The 17470-nt window shown below is 44.4% G+C and overlaps 1 protein-coding gene across 3 annotated transcripts in view; it reads right to left on the bottom strand.

Annotated features, from left to right (window-relative positions):
• BDP1 (B double prime 1, subunit of RNA polymerase III transcription initiation factor IIIB) overlaps window positions 1-7689 on the bottom strand; it is a 94591-nt gene extending 86902 nt beyond the window's left edge. For all 3 annotated transcript variants that reach the window (XM_056539667.1, XM_056539682.1, XM_056539675.1), the window contains exons 1-2: window positions 7281-7689; window positions 4618-5203 (exon numbers count right to left, since the gene is read on the bottom strand). In XM_056539667.1, coding sequence (XP_056395642.1) covers window positions 4618-5203; window positions 7281-7495 — 801 coding nt within the window. In that variant the 5' untranslated portion in view covers window positions 7496-7689. The remainder of the gene's footprint in view (window positions 1-4617; window positions 5204-7280) is intronic.
• Between the last annotated feature and the right edge of the window lie 9781 nt (window positions 7690-17470).

Raw genomic sequence — 17470 nt, 5'->3', positions numbered from 1 at the left:
AGATCAATACAGATCCCGGCATCTGCGGCAGTGCGCGATTTGAATGAATGATCGGATCGCCCGCAGCGCTGCTGCGGGGATCCGATCATTCATAACGCCGCACGGAAGTCCCCTCTCCTTCCTCCGTGCGGCTCCCGCCGTCTCCTGCTCTGGTCTGTGATCGAGCAGACCAGAGCAGGAGATGACCGATAATACTGATCTGTTCTATGTCCTATACATAGAACAGATCAGTATTAGCAATCATGGTATTGCTATGAATAGTCCCCTATGGGGACTATTCAAGTGTAAAAAAAAAAAATGTACAAAAAATGTAAAAGTAAAAGTAAAAAAAAAAATCCCCTCCCCCAATAAAAAAGTAAAACGTCCGTTTTTTCCTATTTTACCCCCAAAAAGCGTAAAAAAAATTTTTATAGACATATTTGGTATCGCCGCGTGCGTAAATGTCCGAACTATTAAAATAAAATGTTAATGATCCCGTACGGTTAACGGCGTGAACGAAAAAATAAATTTTTTCCAAAATTCCTACTTTTTTAATACATTTTATTTAAAAAAAAAAAATTTATTAAAAGTTTTTATATGCAAATGTGGTATCAAAAAAAAGTACAGATCATGGCGCAAAAAATTAGCCCCCATACCGCCGCTTATACGGAAAAATAAAAAAAGTTATAGGTCATCAAAATAAAGGGATTATAAACGTACTAATTTGGTTAAAAAGTTTGTGATTTTTTTTAAGCGCAACAATAATATAAAAGTATGTAATAATGGGTATCATTTTAATCGTATTGACCCTCAGAATAAAGAGCACACATCATTTTTACCATAAATTGTACGGCGTGAAAACGAAACCTTGCAAAATTAGCAAAATTGCGTTTTTCGTTTTAATTTCCCCACAAAAATAGTGTTTTTTGGTTGCGCCATACATTTTATGATATGAGTTATGTCATTACAAAGGACAACTGGTCGCGCAAAAAACAAGCCCTCATACTAGTCTGTGGATGAAAATATAAAAAGAGTTATGATTTTTAAAAGGCGAGGAGGAAAAAATGAAAACGTAAAAATTAAATTGTCTGAGTCCTTAAGGCCAAAATGGGGTTAAGGTTAGCTCTATGCAGCGATAACGAATCAACTGAGACATTTTGTGAAAAGGCGCAAGAAAAAGCGCAAAACCATCGAAAAATCTCTAAACTACACCAGCCCAGACTTAGCTTAGATTTTTTGTGTACGTGAAGAGTGAAATTTCTGAAAATGTTTACCTGCACAAAATTTATCAAAATGTCCTGCAACCAAATTGTCCTGCGACCATTTAATCAGTCTTACACAAAAAAAAAAAAAAAATAAGTTTCACTTACACCTACAATGATAAATGCCCCCTTACATCCAGGCCTATTGTTTGCAGAACATAAAAGGAGCACTGTCAGATTCAAAAACTTTTTATGTTGTCTATACTCACGGTAAAATCTCTCTCTTTATAAGGGACACCTATACTGATGGGTATATGCTCTTGCCACTATGAGGCGCTGACACTAGGTAAAAAAGTTGTCTCCTTTCTGACAGGCTATATCAGCCCACTGGAAGTGAGGTAATCCGTTTTTGTCACAAAGCAGTAGGAGAAGCCAACCAAGAGACAAGTCAGAAGCACCCTAGAAAGGAATCCCAAAGAAACACTCAAGAACCGGAAAAGGCTATCAAGACAAGAATGAAGACATGGGTGAGTGCTTTGTCCCCCAATGAAGACTATGAGAGATTTTACGGCGAGTACAAAAAAAAAAAAAACTCCTTTACTTGGTCGCTCTTCATTGGGGGACACAGAGACCATGGAATGTACCAAAGCAGTCCCTGGGGTGGGAAGAACACCACAAGAGGAAGGGAGTCAGTCCAGAGACTAAAACCCAGCCGGCCGTAAGACTCACGGACGAGAACCGAGGCTTGGAACAGAATCCGGCAGTTCCCACTGTCCATAGAGATGGACTAGGATGCCAAGGAAAGGATCATCCTTAGAAGAGACTCTAAACCAACAGGCCACAGAGAGTGACAAGACGCGGCGATGCAGAGACCAGATGGGCCGAACCAACCTGGAAGTAGGTAGGAAACAAACTCCAAGAAGCACAGAACCAAACAGAGAGAGCCCCATTGGGAACAAAAAAGCAAAAGGGAATGACAAGAGAACCCCATACAGAGGACCAACCTAAACCAGAGAACATGGCGAGAAAACGCCAGGGAGAGCCGAAGGAGAGTCAGTCAAGGTGAAGACCAGAAACTTCTGGAAAAGAGAGACGGGAACCGTCTCCGGAGAGGCATAGTGCAGAAAATCCGAACCAAAAAACCCTGTCCCAGGGGCACAGCGTGAGCAACCGGGGACAAAAGCGGACTCTGAGAGGATGCCACACAGGCTGAACAGCGGGAAGAAACCACAGCCATGCTGCAGACGAAAAATGGCCCGACTGGAACAACCCGGTAGACAGGCTTGGCGTCCAACCCAGAAGTAAATGGACCCCGAAGGAGGAAAAACATGGAACTGGAGACTCTCGAGAAACCGGGAGGTGCCCCACCTGTAGGAGGAGCAACAACCGCGAAACGCTCCGGAAAACATACTGCTATGTCGGGACAAGAAGAAGAGAGGTACAGAACGACCGCCCCACAATGGAAATGTGGAGAAGCCTGGGCAGGGGCACTACATGTGCCCGGGACCGCAATCATCATGAAGGCCTGAAGGAATTGGAGAACAGACCCAGAAAATAGGGTACATCACAGCAGTCTAGGAGAGAGCGCAAAACTAGGATTAATTGGTCTTGGACCCAGCGGTCGGAGCGACTCAGAGCACTCCCAGCAATGTCTTGTCAGGAAGGAAATGGGGGGGAAAAGAAAAAAAGGGGGACCCAGCTGGGACTCCCAGGCTCTGGGCACAAGAAGGTTGACAGCGGTGCCTGACTAGAGAGGCTTCCGCTGAGCTGGAGGAGAAATGGCCCTGAACCAGGGAGTCAGAGGAGGGAGACAGCCTCCGACATTCCTGGTAGAGTGAACAACTACTGCAGCGACCTAATCCTGGAGGGCTCGCTGCGGGAGGAGGGGAGGAGCTAAGCTCTGTTCATGAGAGGAGGAGAAAGGCGCTGGACTTTTCCTTTCCGGTGCTCCCAAGACAGTGCCGACAGAGGGGGGAGAGAGTCCTCCCTCAGTCTCCAGATTCCCTCACCGAGCAAGGGGAGACAGAGCTACCTTGCCGCCATTATGGGTCCCGCTGGCCAGCAAGCGCCCGAGGAGATCCGACCAGCTAAAGTAAAGAAAATCAGCAGCCGCAGAAAATACAGGGAGCCGCTGCAAAAGCCGGCGGCTGTCCTGAGACAGAAACAGCTCCCGTAACGGAGTCCACTAACGGGCGGGCGCGTCGAGGGGATGATAAATTCTATGTCATCCATAAAGAGAAGTGAATAAGATCGCACTCACCAATCCTATGACAAAGCGCACTCTTTATTTCTGTGAACGGGGGTTCCATCTCTTCTAGCAGGTAGTGGAGCAACACGTGTTTCGCGTTACAAACGCGAGCCAGACAATGCGTTTGTAACGCAAAACACGTGTTGCTCCACTTCCTGCTAGAAGAGATGTAACCCCCGTTCACAGAAATAAAGAGCACGCTTTGTCATAGGATTGGTGAGTGCGATCTTATTCATTTCTCTTTATTGGATGACATAGACATTATCTAGACTTTCTTAAGATCAGCACCTCCTACCTATATATTGTGCAAAGTCCAGCCGTGGGATCTAAAAAAAAAATGTTAAAAAAAAAATGTATGCAGTTGCAGTATGGTTTTTAAACCAGAGTCAAAACCGTGGTTGACCATGATTTTGTCTCTGGTTTACCGTACTACAACCGCATACTTTTTTTTTTTTTTTATAACATGGACGTCAATGGGAAACCCACATGTATACGGTTCCATACGGGAAAACGTATACGGTTTTTCCTTTGCACATTTTTTTATATATAGTGTCAGCACCTGGCAAGAGCATATACCCATGGTCTCCGTGTCCCCAATGAAGAGCGAACAAGAAACAGTCTTTCGAATATACTTCATAAAGAACATTTTATTTCTTTTCTATAGAATTCATAGCTTATAGACTGCATAGGGTACTTGGCATCCCTCTAAAGGGTGCATGAAAGGGGCCATTGCTGTTAGGTATCAGAAGGTGCTTGGCTGACAACAGCTGAAGTTGTTAAAGTGATTTTGGGAGTTTTCCAAATAGATTACTGTACTATGATCCCTTCCCTGCTACAGACCACTGATTTATTACTAGTGGAAATGACCAGTATACGACTCCCACTGACCTGAACAGATGCTAGATATAGAAGATGACCTCTTAAAGGGGTACTCTGCTCCTAAACATCTTATCCCCTATCCAAAGGATAGGGCATAAGATGTCTGAACTACTTGCAGCACCCCATGTTCATTTTGAACGCTGGGTGTGGGCGGCGGGGTCGTGACGTCTCGAGGGGGCGTGGCCGTGACGTCGCGACCCCCACACCCAGCGTTCGGAACAAAATGTTCCGAACGCTGGGGCGGCGGAGTACCCCTTTAAGTTGTATATAATTTAGGGTCACTGAGCACAGACCATTGTAATCACTCACCCGCTCCTTCTGCAATTGTTCTTTAAGCAAATCTCGCAGTTTTTGTGCCCGTCTGATTCGCTCCTTTTCCAGATTACTGGTGATTATCTTTTTCTGAGTCATTTTTTTATCCAATTCAAAGGGTTCATTGCTGCATGATTTCTGGGATGGCCTTTCTTTTAGAGGAATAAACTCCTCCTTCTGGGTGCACTCCACAGGTTTTGCAGGACTAACGTCTTGGTGTTTAAGGACAGATTTTTTGTATGGAGAAAACTGGGGAACTTGGGGTACAGGAGTCCTTTTTTCAGGTAAAGTTACATGTTGCACTTGAGAGGGAGTAACAGGCACTTGTGGTCTCTGAGGGCTCAACACCTTGCCCTTCTCAGGTGATGGCCCTTCATTCTTACATGGGGCAATACTGGCAGGCTGCGATGAAGGAATATCCACTGGTGAAGGTTTAGGAGGTGGGACGGCAGCGGAGGCAGAATTTGAAAGCCTTGGTTTTGCCAGGTTGGGCAAAGTAGAAATTCTCTTCCGTCTTTGGAGTGGAGTCGAAGTGATCTTACATGGTGGGGTTTCATTGCTGACAGCAGCAGTTTTTTCAAAACTATTAAAAATAAGTAAATAAGTTATATGAAAAATAATGTCACCATAAAGATTTATTTTACTTTCTACAGGACTAACTGAGATCTTGAGTGTACACTTGATGTCTGCACAGGGCAGAAGTCAGAGGCCACACAGGACTGACTGCACTACTGACCATGGCATCTAGGGGGTTAAATGGCTGGAATCAACGTTATCCACCAGGTATGGAGCAGGCTCAGCTCCAGAGTCTGCTCCATACATCCCCAACCGGCATGCTTGAATTCCATATTAAATAGCAGTTTTGCAAAGCTGGAACATATTTTCTCAGCCATAATTTAAAGAAAAGAACAATATCATCAACTAAACAGTACAGCTATACACATAAGTCTACACATTGTATCATACTGGCTAATTCAGGGTAAAACAGGTAAAGTTTGAAACAAAACAAAACAACAACAAAAAATTCAATGGGCACAAAGGGACACAGGGAGCGGGTGGCAGAGGGTGCCAGGAAGTGGAGGCTTCCCCTCTCTGAATACTGTCATGTAAGGAGCTCTGGCCGGCTCCTTACATGACAGTGCGCTCAGCCTATCACCGGCCGAGTCGTGACATCGCTGCGGCCGGTTATACGCTGACGGCTCTGTGACATTACCGTCCCCAGGAAGCTGCAAGAGGATCGCAGCAGAGGACCCGTGAGGCCAATACTGGAGCAACGGGGGGGGGGGAACGTAGGAAGGGGAGTTAAGGTTTAGTTTATTTTTGCAGCCCAGGCTCAGGAATATGTAAAATTCATTCAGTACAGATGTCCTGTAAACTGTATTGATAAATGTATCCAATATTTTCAAGTATGAAGGCAAATTGCATTGATGTCTATAATGAGACGACCCCTTCAAGGGTGTATTCACACGTACAGTATTCTGCGCATATTTGATGCACAGGATTTGAAGTTGCAGATTTTAAGCTCCCCCACCCCACCCTCAATTGAAAGATCCCTCGCCTACGCCATGGTGACTTACAAATAGGCAGTAAGAAAGTGATGACAGGTTCCCTTTAAAGAGTACCTGTCACTAAATGAACTTTTCTAAACAAAATCAGGCTATGTTCCCTAACTACTCCTAACAAAATGCCCCCTGCCCCTAAATAAATGTTTAAGAGCTTTAAAAAGCTATTTATCTTACCTCTCCTCTTGCTCACAGAGTGTGAGCTGCAGGCAGGAGGATGTGGGCATTCGCAGAGCCCCCGCTTGTCCCCAGCGCACAGAGAGTTAAGAGCCAGGATGTTGCAGGTCACATGTCACGGAACGAGATGTTATATGATCAGTCATTGGTGTCCCCTTATCTTCCCCTGTGTGTCACAGTCAGTCTTGACCCCTCATAGTCCCCCCCCCCCCCGGTATGTCAGTTATTACTCTCCCCTCCTCCCCCTGCGTGTCACAGTCATTCCTCTCCCCTCATCTGCCCAGTGTGTTACAGTCAATACTGTCCCCACCTCTCCCCCCGTGTGTCACAGTCAATACTGTCCCCTCATCTCCACCATTCCTCGGTGTGACATGACAGCCGGAGCCAATCACCAGCCTAGCCGTGAAGCTCTGGACACCTGAGTACAGAACGCCACTGCTGAGGATGATGATTGGCTGCGGCGGTCACCTAACGTCCGCTGCTCCTGTAACACCGGGGCACCGACCACAGGCAGAACAGGGGATCAGCATGGGAACAGAAGCTGAGCTAAGTAAAACAGTTTTTTTTTTTTTTTTATATTTTTTGTTAAGGATAGGGCAGGGTTGGCAAAAACCTGGGCACCACCATGAAGTTGTTAGTCGCCATGATGCCCGGGATTTGTCAAACCCAGACAGATAGTTCTAATATTATCAGTAATACAAAATGTGTATAAAACATTTTTACTGGATACATTACACAAAAAATATGTATTATTTACCCACAGGGGTAAGAAACTGTTTGGTCTGTGGTTTTGTTGGGAGTTGTAGTTTTGCAACAGCTGGGGACGCCCTGATTGGTTAACACTGGCTTGGACTGAGGTCACACAGCAGCTGCACAGTGACCTCTGACCCACGCTGGACCCCCCACACACGTGACACTCACGGTTCCTCCTTGCTCGCCTCCTGTGGTTGCGGGTCTACCGGATCCTCTGTGACAGGCGCCGTAATACTCTCCCCAGAATCCCTTCCGGGATCAGGTACAGGCTCCGCTGCGGGGACGACTTCTCCATCCCGGCCGCTGCTTACACCCTGTCCCGATGATAAACGGCCGCTGGGCTTGACGTTCGGCTTGAAGCTGAGCCTTGCTCTGCGGATCATGGTGAGGCCGGCTCTCCGGTTCTCCTCATGCCGGAGCCTCTCATCCACACACACGGCTGGGCTGAGCGCCGCACACACTCACAGGCCTATCATGTGGGGTGGAGAATGGGACGCTTTCACAATGACGTCATCAGCTTGCGACCTGTCAAACGTCAATTAGCCACCACGCTCAGTGGTTACTACGTGACGCTGAAGTGTCCCCAGCCAGGACTAAGACCCTGGGGCAGTGATTTCCTGAAAGTGTGTTTGCGGCTGCTGCAAAACTACTACTCCCAGCATGCCCGGACAGCCAAAGTGTGTCCGGGCATACTGGGAGTTGTAGTTTTGCAACAGCTGGTGGCACCCTGTTTGGAATGAGTTAAAAAGTTGTGACTTTTCTTCACTCATTGTTCAAAAAAAAAAAAAGACAATTTAATAAAAAAATAAATAAAAACAGGGTAAAACGAATGATTAATGCCCCCTTTAGTCCCTGTTAAGCTAAAGAACCTTTATACCTCCTGCTAAGGGTGCATTTACCAGATACAGTTTTATACTATAAAACTGCATAAAACCGTATCATATGTCGTCAAATCCATAGACCAGCATTGAGAAACCATGCTAGAAAGTCAGCATCCCGCCAAAAACGGGATATTGACGTATACTGTAAGGCTAGGTTCAGACTACAGAATTTCCGCCTGCAATTCTGCTTTGAAATTGCAGGCGGAAATTCCGCTTGCTAAAATGTATAGTGTAGTGAATGGGTTTCCGTACACAAATTCGCACTTCGGAATTTGTGAAGCGGAATTTGTGAACGGAAAATCCGCTTTCTTTCTTCAGGCGGAAATCATTGCAGTCTATTGGAGACTGCAGTGTCCGCGCGGTCCTAGCGCCGACTGATTCAGTCAGCGCTGGCCGCACTTGGAATCTCCGTGCGGAAATTTTCTTCCCGGAGATTCCGTAGTCTGAACCTAGCCTTAATGAGAGCAGCGGATTCCGTTCACTTCTGTGGCTGAAGAGATTCGCCTACTGACTCCGTTCTGGACGCATGCGCTGTTTCTAAAGCGCAACAGCACACCCCCCCCCCCCCCCCCCCCCGTTATGAGTCTGCTTAAAATAGCGGATACGTGTCCTGAACGGGGTCACTAGGGGTAACTCCGTTTGGATATAAAAGTTATTGATGTCCACTGCTCCTGTCAACAGTATACGCCAGCATCTCGTTCTCGGTGGGATGCCGACGTATACGATTATTGGGGGAGGGAACGCAGTGTGATTGTACCCTAGCAGGGCTCTGTACACTGAGGATAATCGGCGCTCTGTACACTGAGGACAAGCAGGGCTCTGTACACTGAGGACAAGCAGGGCACTGTACAGTGAGGATAAGCAGGGCTCTGTACACTGAAGACAAGCAGGGCTCTGTGCACTGAGGACAAGCAGGGCCTTGTACACTGAGGACAAGCGGGGCTCTGTGCACTGAGGACAAGCAGGGCTCTGTACACTGAGGACAAGGAGGGCCCTGTACACTGAGGACAAGCAGGGCCCTGTACACTGAGGACAAGTAGGGCCCTGTACACTGAGGACAAGCGGGTCTCTGTGCACTGAGGACAAGCAGGGCCCTGTACACTGAAGCTCTATGACATGCCCCCTGGCTCACACCGGATGATTGACAAGCCAGAAACCTGCTTCTCCAGCCTCCACTTCCTGTATTTGGACTCCTTAGAGAGACTTACAGGCAATAGCTGCAGGGACAGCATTTTTTCACCCAAAAATATACACATTTTTTAATCAATGTGTATTACAAATACACATATAATGGTATTATCTACGTTATATCAAAAGTTTTTGTTGGCGACAGGTACACTTTTAACTGTGGGGTTATTTACTAGTGTGATCCCAATGCTTTTTACTACGGTTTTGTGCTTACATTGTGTTGTACGTATTGTGCGCCAGATTTTGGGACCAAAAAACCCGAACAACTACCCGTTTTACTTGGAAAACCGAGAAAAGGGGCCTGGCCGCTGGAAAAAAGGGGTGCGTCTCCAACAGTTTAGAAAAACACAAATTTACTTATGTTTCCACTACGACAGCACGATTTGGGGAAAATGAGTAATTGCAATTATGAAAGTAAATATTGTGATTTTGATTGCGGTATAATAAACAAATTGTGAAATCCCCCGATTTCATATAGTCCTTCCCCTCAATTCGTAATTTGAAATGAGGGGAATGGCTATGAGGGGAACTGACTATATGAAATAAGGGGGAATATTGGCCATATGAGGGAGAATATAGGCTATATGAGGGGAGCTGTTTAAATTTCATATAGCCATTCTCCCTCATATAGCCATTCTCCTTTTTATAGCCATTCCCCTCATATAGCTGTTCCCCCTCATATAGCCCATTCTCCTCCATGTCATGTTCATTGATTTGTATATGAAATGGGGAGGAATAAACTTAATTCCTCCTCCCCATTTCATGTACCTGGCCCACATATTGTTGCTCCTCCCACGTGGCTGCACCATAGAACGCTGGGGAATAGAGGCTTTTTATATCACGGCCTCCCATCGGTAGACACTGCTGGGAGGGGCCACGCTAGCTGACGCATGCTGGCGGGTAAATCACCTGAGCCGCCGTAGCAGCCGCATGTTCAGCGGGAAGATGGGAAGCCGGACTGAGCCTCCACCGGAGACGCCGGCAGCAATCAGAGCAGGTAATCGCTGTATTGTGGTAAAAGGCCAAATAACTATATCGCAATCCGCAATTATTGCGATTCGATTGTGATTTATCATCCAGGAATAGTTCCCACATAAAATGTTGTGAATTAAAGCTCTAGAAAACCTGTTAGCTCAAAGCAGTTGTAAAAAAGCAACAAAACTTTGGGAAATACGTCACATTAGTAAATACCATGGAAAACTACCTGCTGGGAAAAATTTCCACAATGAAAAAAACACTCCACTTTATGGTTCATAACAGTTTCATAAGGTTTTTAGCTTATATGGTTTTAATACCCCTAAACCGTATTGGACAATTTTGAGTGGCAAGATAATTTCCAACTAGCTAGCATTGATGTAGAAAGTCTGTATACCCGCATTCCACATAATGCGGGTATACAGACTCTAAAAAACTTTCTCCAACTTACAGAAAAGTCTGATTCATTTATTTCATTCGTTACTGAAGCCGTGTCACTGATTCTCAATAACAACTTTTTTCAACATAAAGGTCAATGGTTCAAGCAACGGTTCGGAACCGCCATGGGGACACCCGTCTCTTGTCTATATGCCAACATATTCTTGGCCATATTTGAGCAATGTTATATTTTTTCCCCACTGAATCCATTTATCGGACATATTAAATTATTATTCCGATATGTGGATGATATACTTAGAATTTGGGATGCCTCCGAACATCTATTTAAGGAATTTATATTGTATCTAAATGAGATTAATGACATGAACATGCTGTTTACTTATGTGTTCGGAGGTAATCATCTTGATTTTTTGGATATATCCATCACCATTAATAATAATATAATTACAACATCCGGCTTCAGAAAACCCTCCTCTAAAAATGCATTGTTACATTATGGGTCATCTCATCCAAGGAAAATGAAAGACAGCATCCCATTTAGTCAAATGGCTCGTTTAAAACGTATAAATAGTGACCATAATATGTATGAAGAGCAATTAAAAGACCTTAGTCAGAGATTTATTGAACGAGGGTATCCAACACATGTGATACACCAGGCACAGAATAAAGTTAACAAATTATCCCGCAACTCCCTTCTTAGTCCAAAATCTAAACAAGAGAAAAAATCTACTGATAGGTTCTGTCTCCCATTTACGAATACTCCTATGAATACAACTATCAGTAAAGCTATACATAACAATTGGTTTATCTTACAAAAAGACACAGAGTTGAAAGACTTTGTTGCAGATAGACCAATTGTAAGATTTACACGTAACAGAACAATTGGTGACTTCCTGAAAAAGAAACAGCAACATAATAATAACAAAGTATCGTGGCTTACCGACACTAGACCTATAGATATGTTTCGCTGTGGCAGCTGCTCTTTTTGCAATACATGCATCAAAGGAAAAGTTCTGCAATTAGGTGCACACACAATACACATAAAACAGCCTATTACCTGCAGGTCCAAATATGTAGTATATTGCCTAGTATGTGCATGCGGCCTATATTATATAGGCAAAACGATACGGCCATTATTCCATAGGATCCGAGAGCACACCAGATCCCTACGAACAGGCAAAGGAGTTCCTAGATTCATTTCACACATGGCCGAATGTCACAATTCTGATCCGAACATGTTCAGATTTTCCGGTATTGAGAGGGTAGAAACCAATTTTAGAGGTAAAAATAGAGACCAAACCTTATTGGCTAAAGAGGCACGGTGGATTCTCCGGCTGGAGGCCACCGGTGCAATAGGTCTGAACGATAAGAATGAACTCAGTGTTCTACTATAATCATAATTCCTCTTTTACATAATGATTTGTTGCTCGCAATCAAGTTTAAGATTTTCTGTACTCTATTTGTTTTTAATTCACTGGGTTACACGTTTTTTGTAACAGTTTGTTTGTATCACTATGGCAACAAAAAAACAGATAAGACAGGATCTGACGTCAGACGCGGCAGGGGCCTGACGAAGTGCTTTGATAGCACGATACGGACCGTGGCCCGCCGTTGTCTGCTACTCCCCCACCGTGACATCTGCCCCCCGTGGCTTGCATCTATGTCTGCACGATATGCAATAAAGTAAAGATTTTGCTACCGCCTCTCGGGTCTTGGGTGAGTTGCTCCTATTCATCTATCTTCTTTTGTCATTACAAATTTACTTATGTTTCCACTACGACAGCACGATTTGGCGAAAATGAGTAATTGCAATTATGAAAGTAAATATTGTGATTTTGATTGCTGTATAATAAACAAATTGTGAAATCCCCCGATTTTATATAGTCCTTCCCCTCAATTCGTAATTTGAAATGAGGGGAATGGCTATGAGGGGAACTGACTATATGAAATAAGGGGGAATATTGGCCATATGAGGGAGAATATAGGCTATATGAGGGGAGCTGTTTAAATTTCATATAGCCATTCTCCCTCATATAGCCATTCTCCTTTTTATAGCCATTCCCCTCATATAGCTGTTCCCCCTCATATAGCCCATTCTCCTCCATGTCATGTTCATTGATTTGTATATGAAATGGGGAGGAATAAACTTAATTCCTCCTCCCCATTTCATGTACCTGGCCCACATATTGTTGCTCCTCCCACGCGGCTGCACCATAGAACGCTGGGGAATAGAGGCTTTTTATATCACGGCCTCCCATCGGTAGACACTGCTGGGAGGGGCCACGCTAGCTGACGCATGCTGGCGGGTAAATCACCTGAGCCGCCGTAGCAGCCGCATGTTCAGCGGGAAGATGGGAAGCCGGACTGAGCCTCCACCGGAGACGCCGGCAGCAATCAGAGCAGGTAATCGCTGTATTGTGGTAAAAGGCCAAATAACTATATCGCAATCCGCAATTATTGCGATTCGATTGTGATTTATCATCCAGGAATAGTTCCCACATAAAATGTTGTGAATTAAAGCTCTAGAAAACCTGTTAGCTCAAAGCAGTTGTAAAAAAGCAACAAAACTTTGGGAAATACGTCACATTAGTAAATACCATGGAAAACTACCTGCTGGGAAAAATTTCCACAATGAAAAAAACACTCCACTTTATGGTTCATAACAGTTTCATAAGGTTTTTAGCTTATATGGTTTTAATACCCATAAACCGTATTCACAAACTGTGAAATGAATGCATTCTAATAATGGTTGTTTACAGACATCGGAATCCCTAGGGATCATTTCTGGGATGTGATGTGACCGGAAAAAAATGCAATTCTGACAATTTTATATTTATTTATTTATTATTAACACCATTTACAGTGCAGGATCAATGACACTGGCTGTTCGGCCATGCTGGCAGTTGTAGTTGTGCAACAGCTGGATGCATCCTGGTTGGCAAACTCTAGCATAGGCTGCATTCACACCTCGTTTTTGCAATACGGTTGCCGTATCCGGTTTGGTTTTAAAAAACGCATCGAACCGTATTGCAAACCATATACATAGACATTTCATTGTAAACCGTATGCCAGCCGTAGCATCAGGTTGTGTACGTTTTGCATCATTTCCGGTTGTATACGGTTTTTAACGGTACACTAAACCGTAATCTACTACGGTTTTGTGTCCCAGTCAAAAACCGTATCCAACCTGTATACGGTTATTTTAAAATGGAGTTCTATGGTAACCGTATGTGCATACGGTTACATCCGGTTTGCACAATACGTTTTTTCATTTTTTTTATTTTTTATTTTTTTTGGAAATTCAATAAAAAGAAGAACTTTATTTAAAATGTTGACAAACTTTAAAACAGTACGGTATATATTTTTTTCCAAGAAAAACGTATTAAAACGTATGCAAACGTATATCCGTTTTTAAACCGTATACAGTTTAAAAACGTGAGGAGGCATATCTGGTTGCATACGTTGGCATACGTTTTGGTCCGGTTCGGTGACATACATTTTTTTTTAACAGAAACTGGATACAGCAACAGTATTGCAAAAGCGAAATGTGAATGCAGCCATACACCGTTAACGGCCCCATGATGGAACAAAAACAAAATTCATAGGTCATTTAGGGGTTAAAGATTTTCTTGCTGTCAGTGACTGGGAATATTCCTGTTATGACTTATAAACCAGTCCCATTACCAAACTGAAAGTTATCTTCTTATCTTCTTACTCTTCATACTTCTATCCATATGTTGAACAACCTATGTGTACAAAGTTATTTTTTTTTTTTTTTTTTTTTTGGGGGGGGGGGGGGGTGATCCTCCTCCTTAGTTCCTAAACCACAACATGATCCTGCTTCTCATTCTTAGTCCCTACCTCAATGCTGATCCCTCTCTTCTTCCTAGTTTCCAGAATTTATGGTCCCAGCACTGCTCCCCTCATTCCTACCCCCATCATGGCTCCCCCTCTCCTAGTGCAGCAAGATGTAGGCTTTTGCTGACCATATTTCTTGATACAAAAATTGAATATTTGAATAGCAAAAACATGATGAGGTTAGTTAATATGTTTTATATAGTTGTTGGCACCCATAAATAGCTGTAGGCTCCTATACTGCTCCCATATATAATTGTGTGCCGCATACTGCCTTCATTATAGTTGTAAGCCCCCTCCATACCCCCATATATAGTTGAAGGCCCCCATGTATATGGGGACTGTATAGGGGCCTAGAAATATATATGGGGGCCTACAATTGTTGTAGACCCCCATACAGCCCCATATATACTTTTAGGTTTTCTCTGTGCCCCCATATTGTTGTGGGCCCCTCTCCTCTATATGCCCCCATATATGAGTATAGGGCCTACAAGTATGTATGGGGGTCTACACTGTTGTAAGCTCCTATACTGCCCATATAGGCCCCCATATGTAAGTATTCTGTAATTTCTGCAGAAACATGCTGACTTCAACACTGTGACACATACCCTTTTATATAGCAGTAGCATAAACATTAGTCAGTGTGGCGCCATACTGCTGCTTTGGTGCTCCACCATTCCAGGTTCAAGACCGGAGGAGCAGTAGACACTGAGCCCAATGCAAACTATATTTTGATACCCTCCCGATGCTGGGTGCCCACTTCTGCCTCCCAAGTCCACGCCAGGGTCCAAACTCGTTTTCCCCAGTCATGACATTCCCTGACGTCCTACTCCACTCCTCAGGGAGCAACGTCAGGTGGGGGGGTGACGCGTCACTAGTTCCCAGCAGCCACTGCCCACTGACTTAAAGTGAGCATGGCGCCGGCTGCTACTTTAAGATCAGGCAGCACAGACTGTAGCCACTTTACAAACAGACCAGTAGCTGCTGCAGAACAAAAAACTAAAAATGTCGATTTTGTCCTGATTTGTTTAAACAACGGAAAAAAATCAACATTTGTAATTTTAAAAAAAATGGGATAGTCTTAAAAAAAAACTGAACTGTACCATTCAAAATGGGACGTATGGTCATCCTAACAATAAACCACGCCCATAAAAAGCCACACCCCTTACTGTCAAAACCAAAGTGTCCCTGGAAATGTTGGCAACTATGCATACATACAGATAAACTCTGCAAGACATGTTTTTTCTTCTTCTTCCTCTTCTTGCTTTTCAAGGTTCCTTTAGTCCATGGATGGGCATACACTTGCAGGAGTTGAGCTGTCCTCTGCTCAAACCTCTGTGCCAGAGCAGGGGTACCCTCTGGGCCAAATATCCACTCACTGAGCAGGTTACGGTTGCAAGCAGGTATCCACCTGTGTGACTATGCAAAATGCGATTGACCCCCAACTCCCAAGCAAAATTAATGAAACCAAAGAATGCTAAATAAAAACACAACACATTGCAATCAGGTATCAAATAGTCCAAATTTTATTTAAAATCAAATGATCCTGAAAATGGCAAACCCCTGACTCACAGAGAGTCACCCTTCAGCACTCAGGCAAGAAAAAAACCCTGTGGGGGAAACCTCGAGGGTGCCATGTCTGCATGGTGGATCCAGGGGGATTAATTGATTAAATTTACCCCATCACTATTAAAGGAAAACTGTCATATCTTCTCCCGCACTATCCACAGTTCTGTTGGATAGTGCGGGAGACGCTGACGAAAACAAGCCCTACCGCAATTGTAGTTTTATTCTATGTGTATATCTTGCTGTAACTAGCACGGGCAAGGCTTCTGCAGGTTAACTGGCACTGACGTCAGCGCCGCTTATGAATATTCATCCCCCTTCCCTCCAGTTAGGAGCGGCGAAGAGAGGGAGAGCTGGAGGGAGGGGGGATGAATATTCATAAGCGGCACTGACGTCAGTGCCAGATAGCTGCAGAAGCCCCGTCCGTGCCAGTTACAGCAAGATATACACATAGGATAAAACTACAATTACGGGCAAACGGCCGGGCGGATCCGGGCAAGGTAGGGCTCGTTTTAACCAGCGTCTCCTGCACCATCCAACTGTGGATAGTGCGGGAGAAAATATCTGACAGTTTTCCTTTAAGGACATCCTTGTGTCCCAAAGATCTTTACGGGACACAAGGATGCCCCCGTTAACTCTCTGAGGCCCCACGTTAACTTTAAAAACGCAGGGGCCGCCGGGAGGTAGTGCACGCAGGGAGGTCACTGACATCCCGTGCGTGCGCCGATAGGAACGGAGGAGCGGAGAATCGAGCAAGGGGATGGGCACTGGCCAGCATGGTAAATTACCAGCAGCACCTCAGCTTCGGTGCTCTGACCACCACTCCTCTGGTCCCAGGACCTACTGCTATGGCCTTAGCTACAGCTAAGCGGGATAAGCTGTTCTCCCTTTCAGATTCGGGTGCACCTCTAAAATAGGTGGACACTTAGTTAAAGCGCTTGCCTATAGCAGATAACCCTTGGGAGTAAAGGTTACTCACATCCAAGATGGCACTGATCATGGCAGAGTGCCCTTGTTTTAGAGACCCTTTATATGTTGATGCTGCCTTCAACATGAGAGGCCATCTTATGTTGAATTGATCGTATGTCGGGGCCATCGTAGGTCGTGGTGGGGGGGTCACTGTATATGGTGGCAAAATCTCATGGCGCTAATATTTGCGATATATATATATATATATATATAGTAATGACCAAAAGTTTGGATACACCTCCTCATTCAAAGAGTTTTCTTTATTTTCATGACTAATGACTATGAAAATTGTAGATTCACACTGAAGGCATCAAAAATATGAATTAACACATGTGGAATTATAGACATAACAAAAAAGTGTGAAAATATGACATATTCTAGGTTCTTCAAAGTAGCCACCTTTTGCTTTGATTACTGCTTTGCGCACTCTTGGCATTCTCGTGATGAGCTTCAAGAGGTAGTCACCTGAAATGGTCTTCCAACAGTCTTGAAGGAGTTCCCAGAGATGCTTAGCACTTATTGGCA

Source organism: Hyla sarda, chromosome 1 (genome assembly GCF_029499605.1).
Source record: "Hyla sarda isolate aHylSar1 chromosome 1, aHylSar1.hap1, whole genome shotgun sequence".
NCBI classification, from domain to species: Eukaryota; Metazoa; Chordata; class Amphibia; order Anura; family Hylidae; genus Hyla; species Hyla sarda.
The sequence above is the reverse complement of the archived record's forward strand: the minus strand, read 5'-3'. Positions and strand labels throughout refer to the sequence as shown.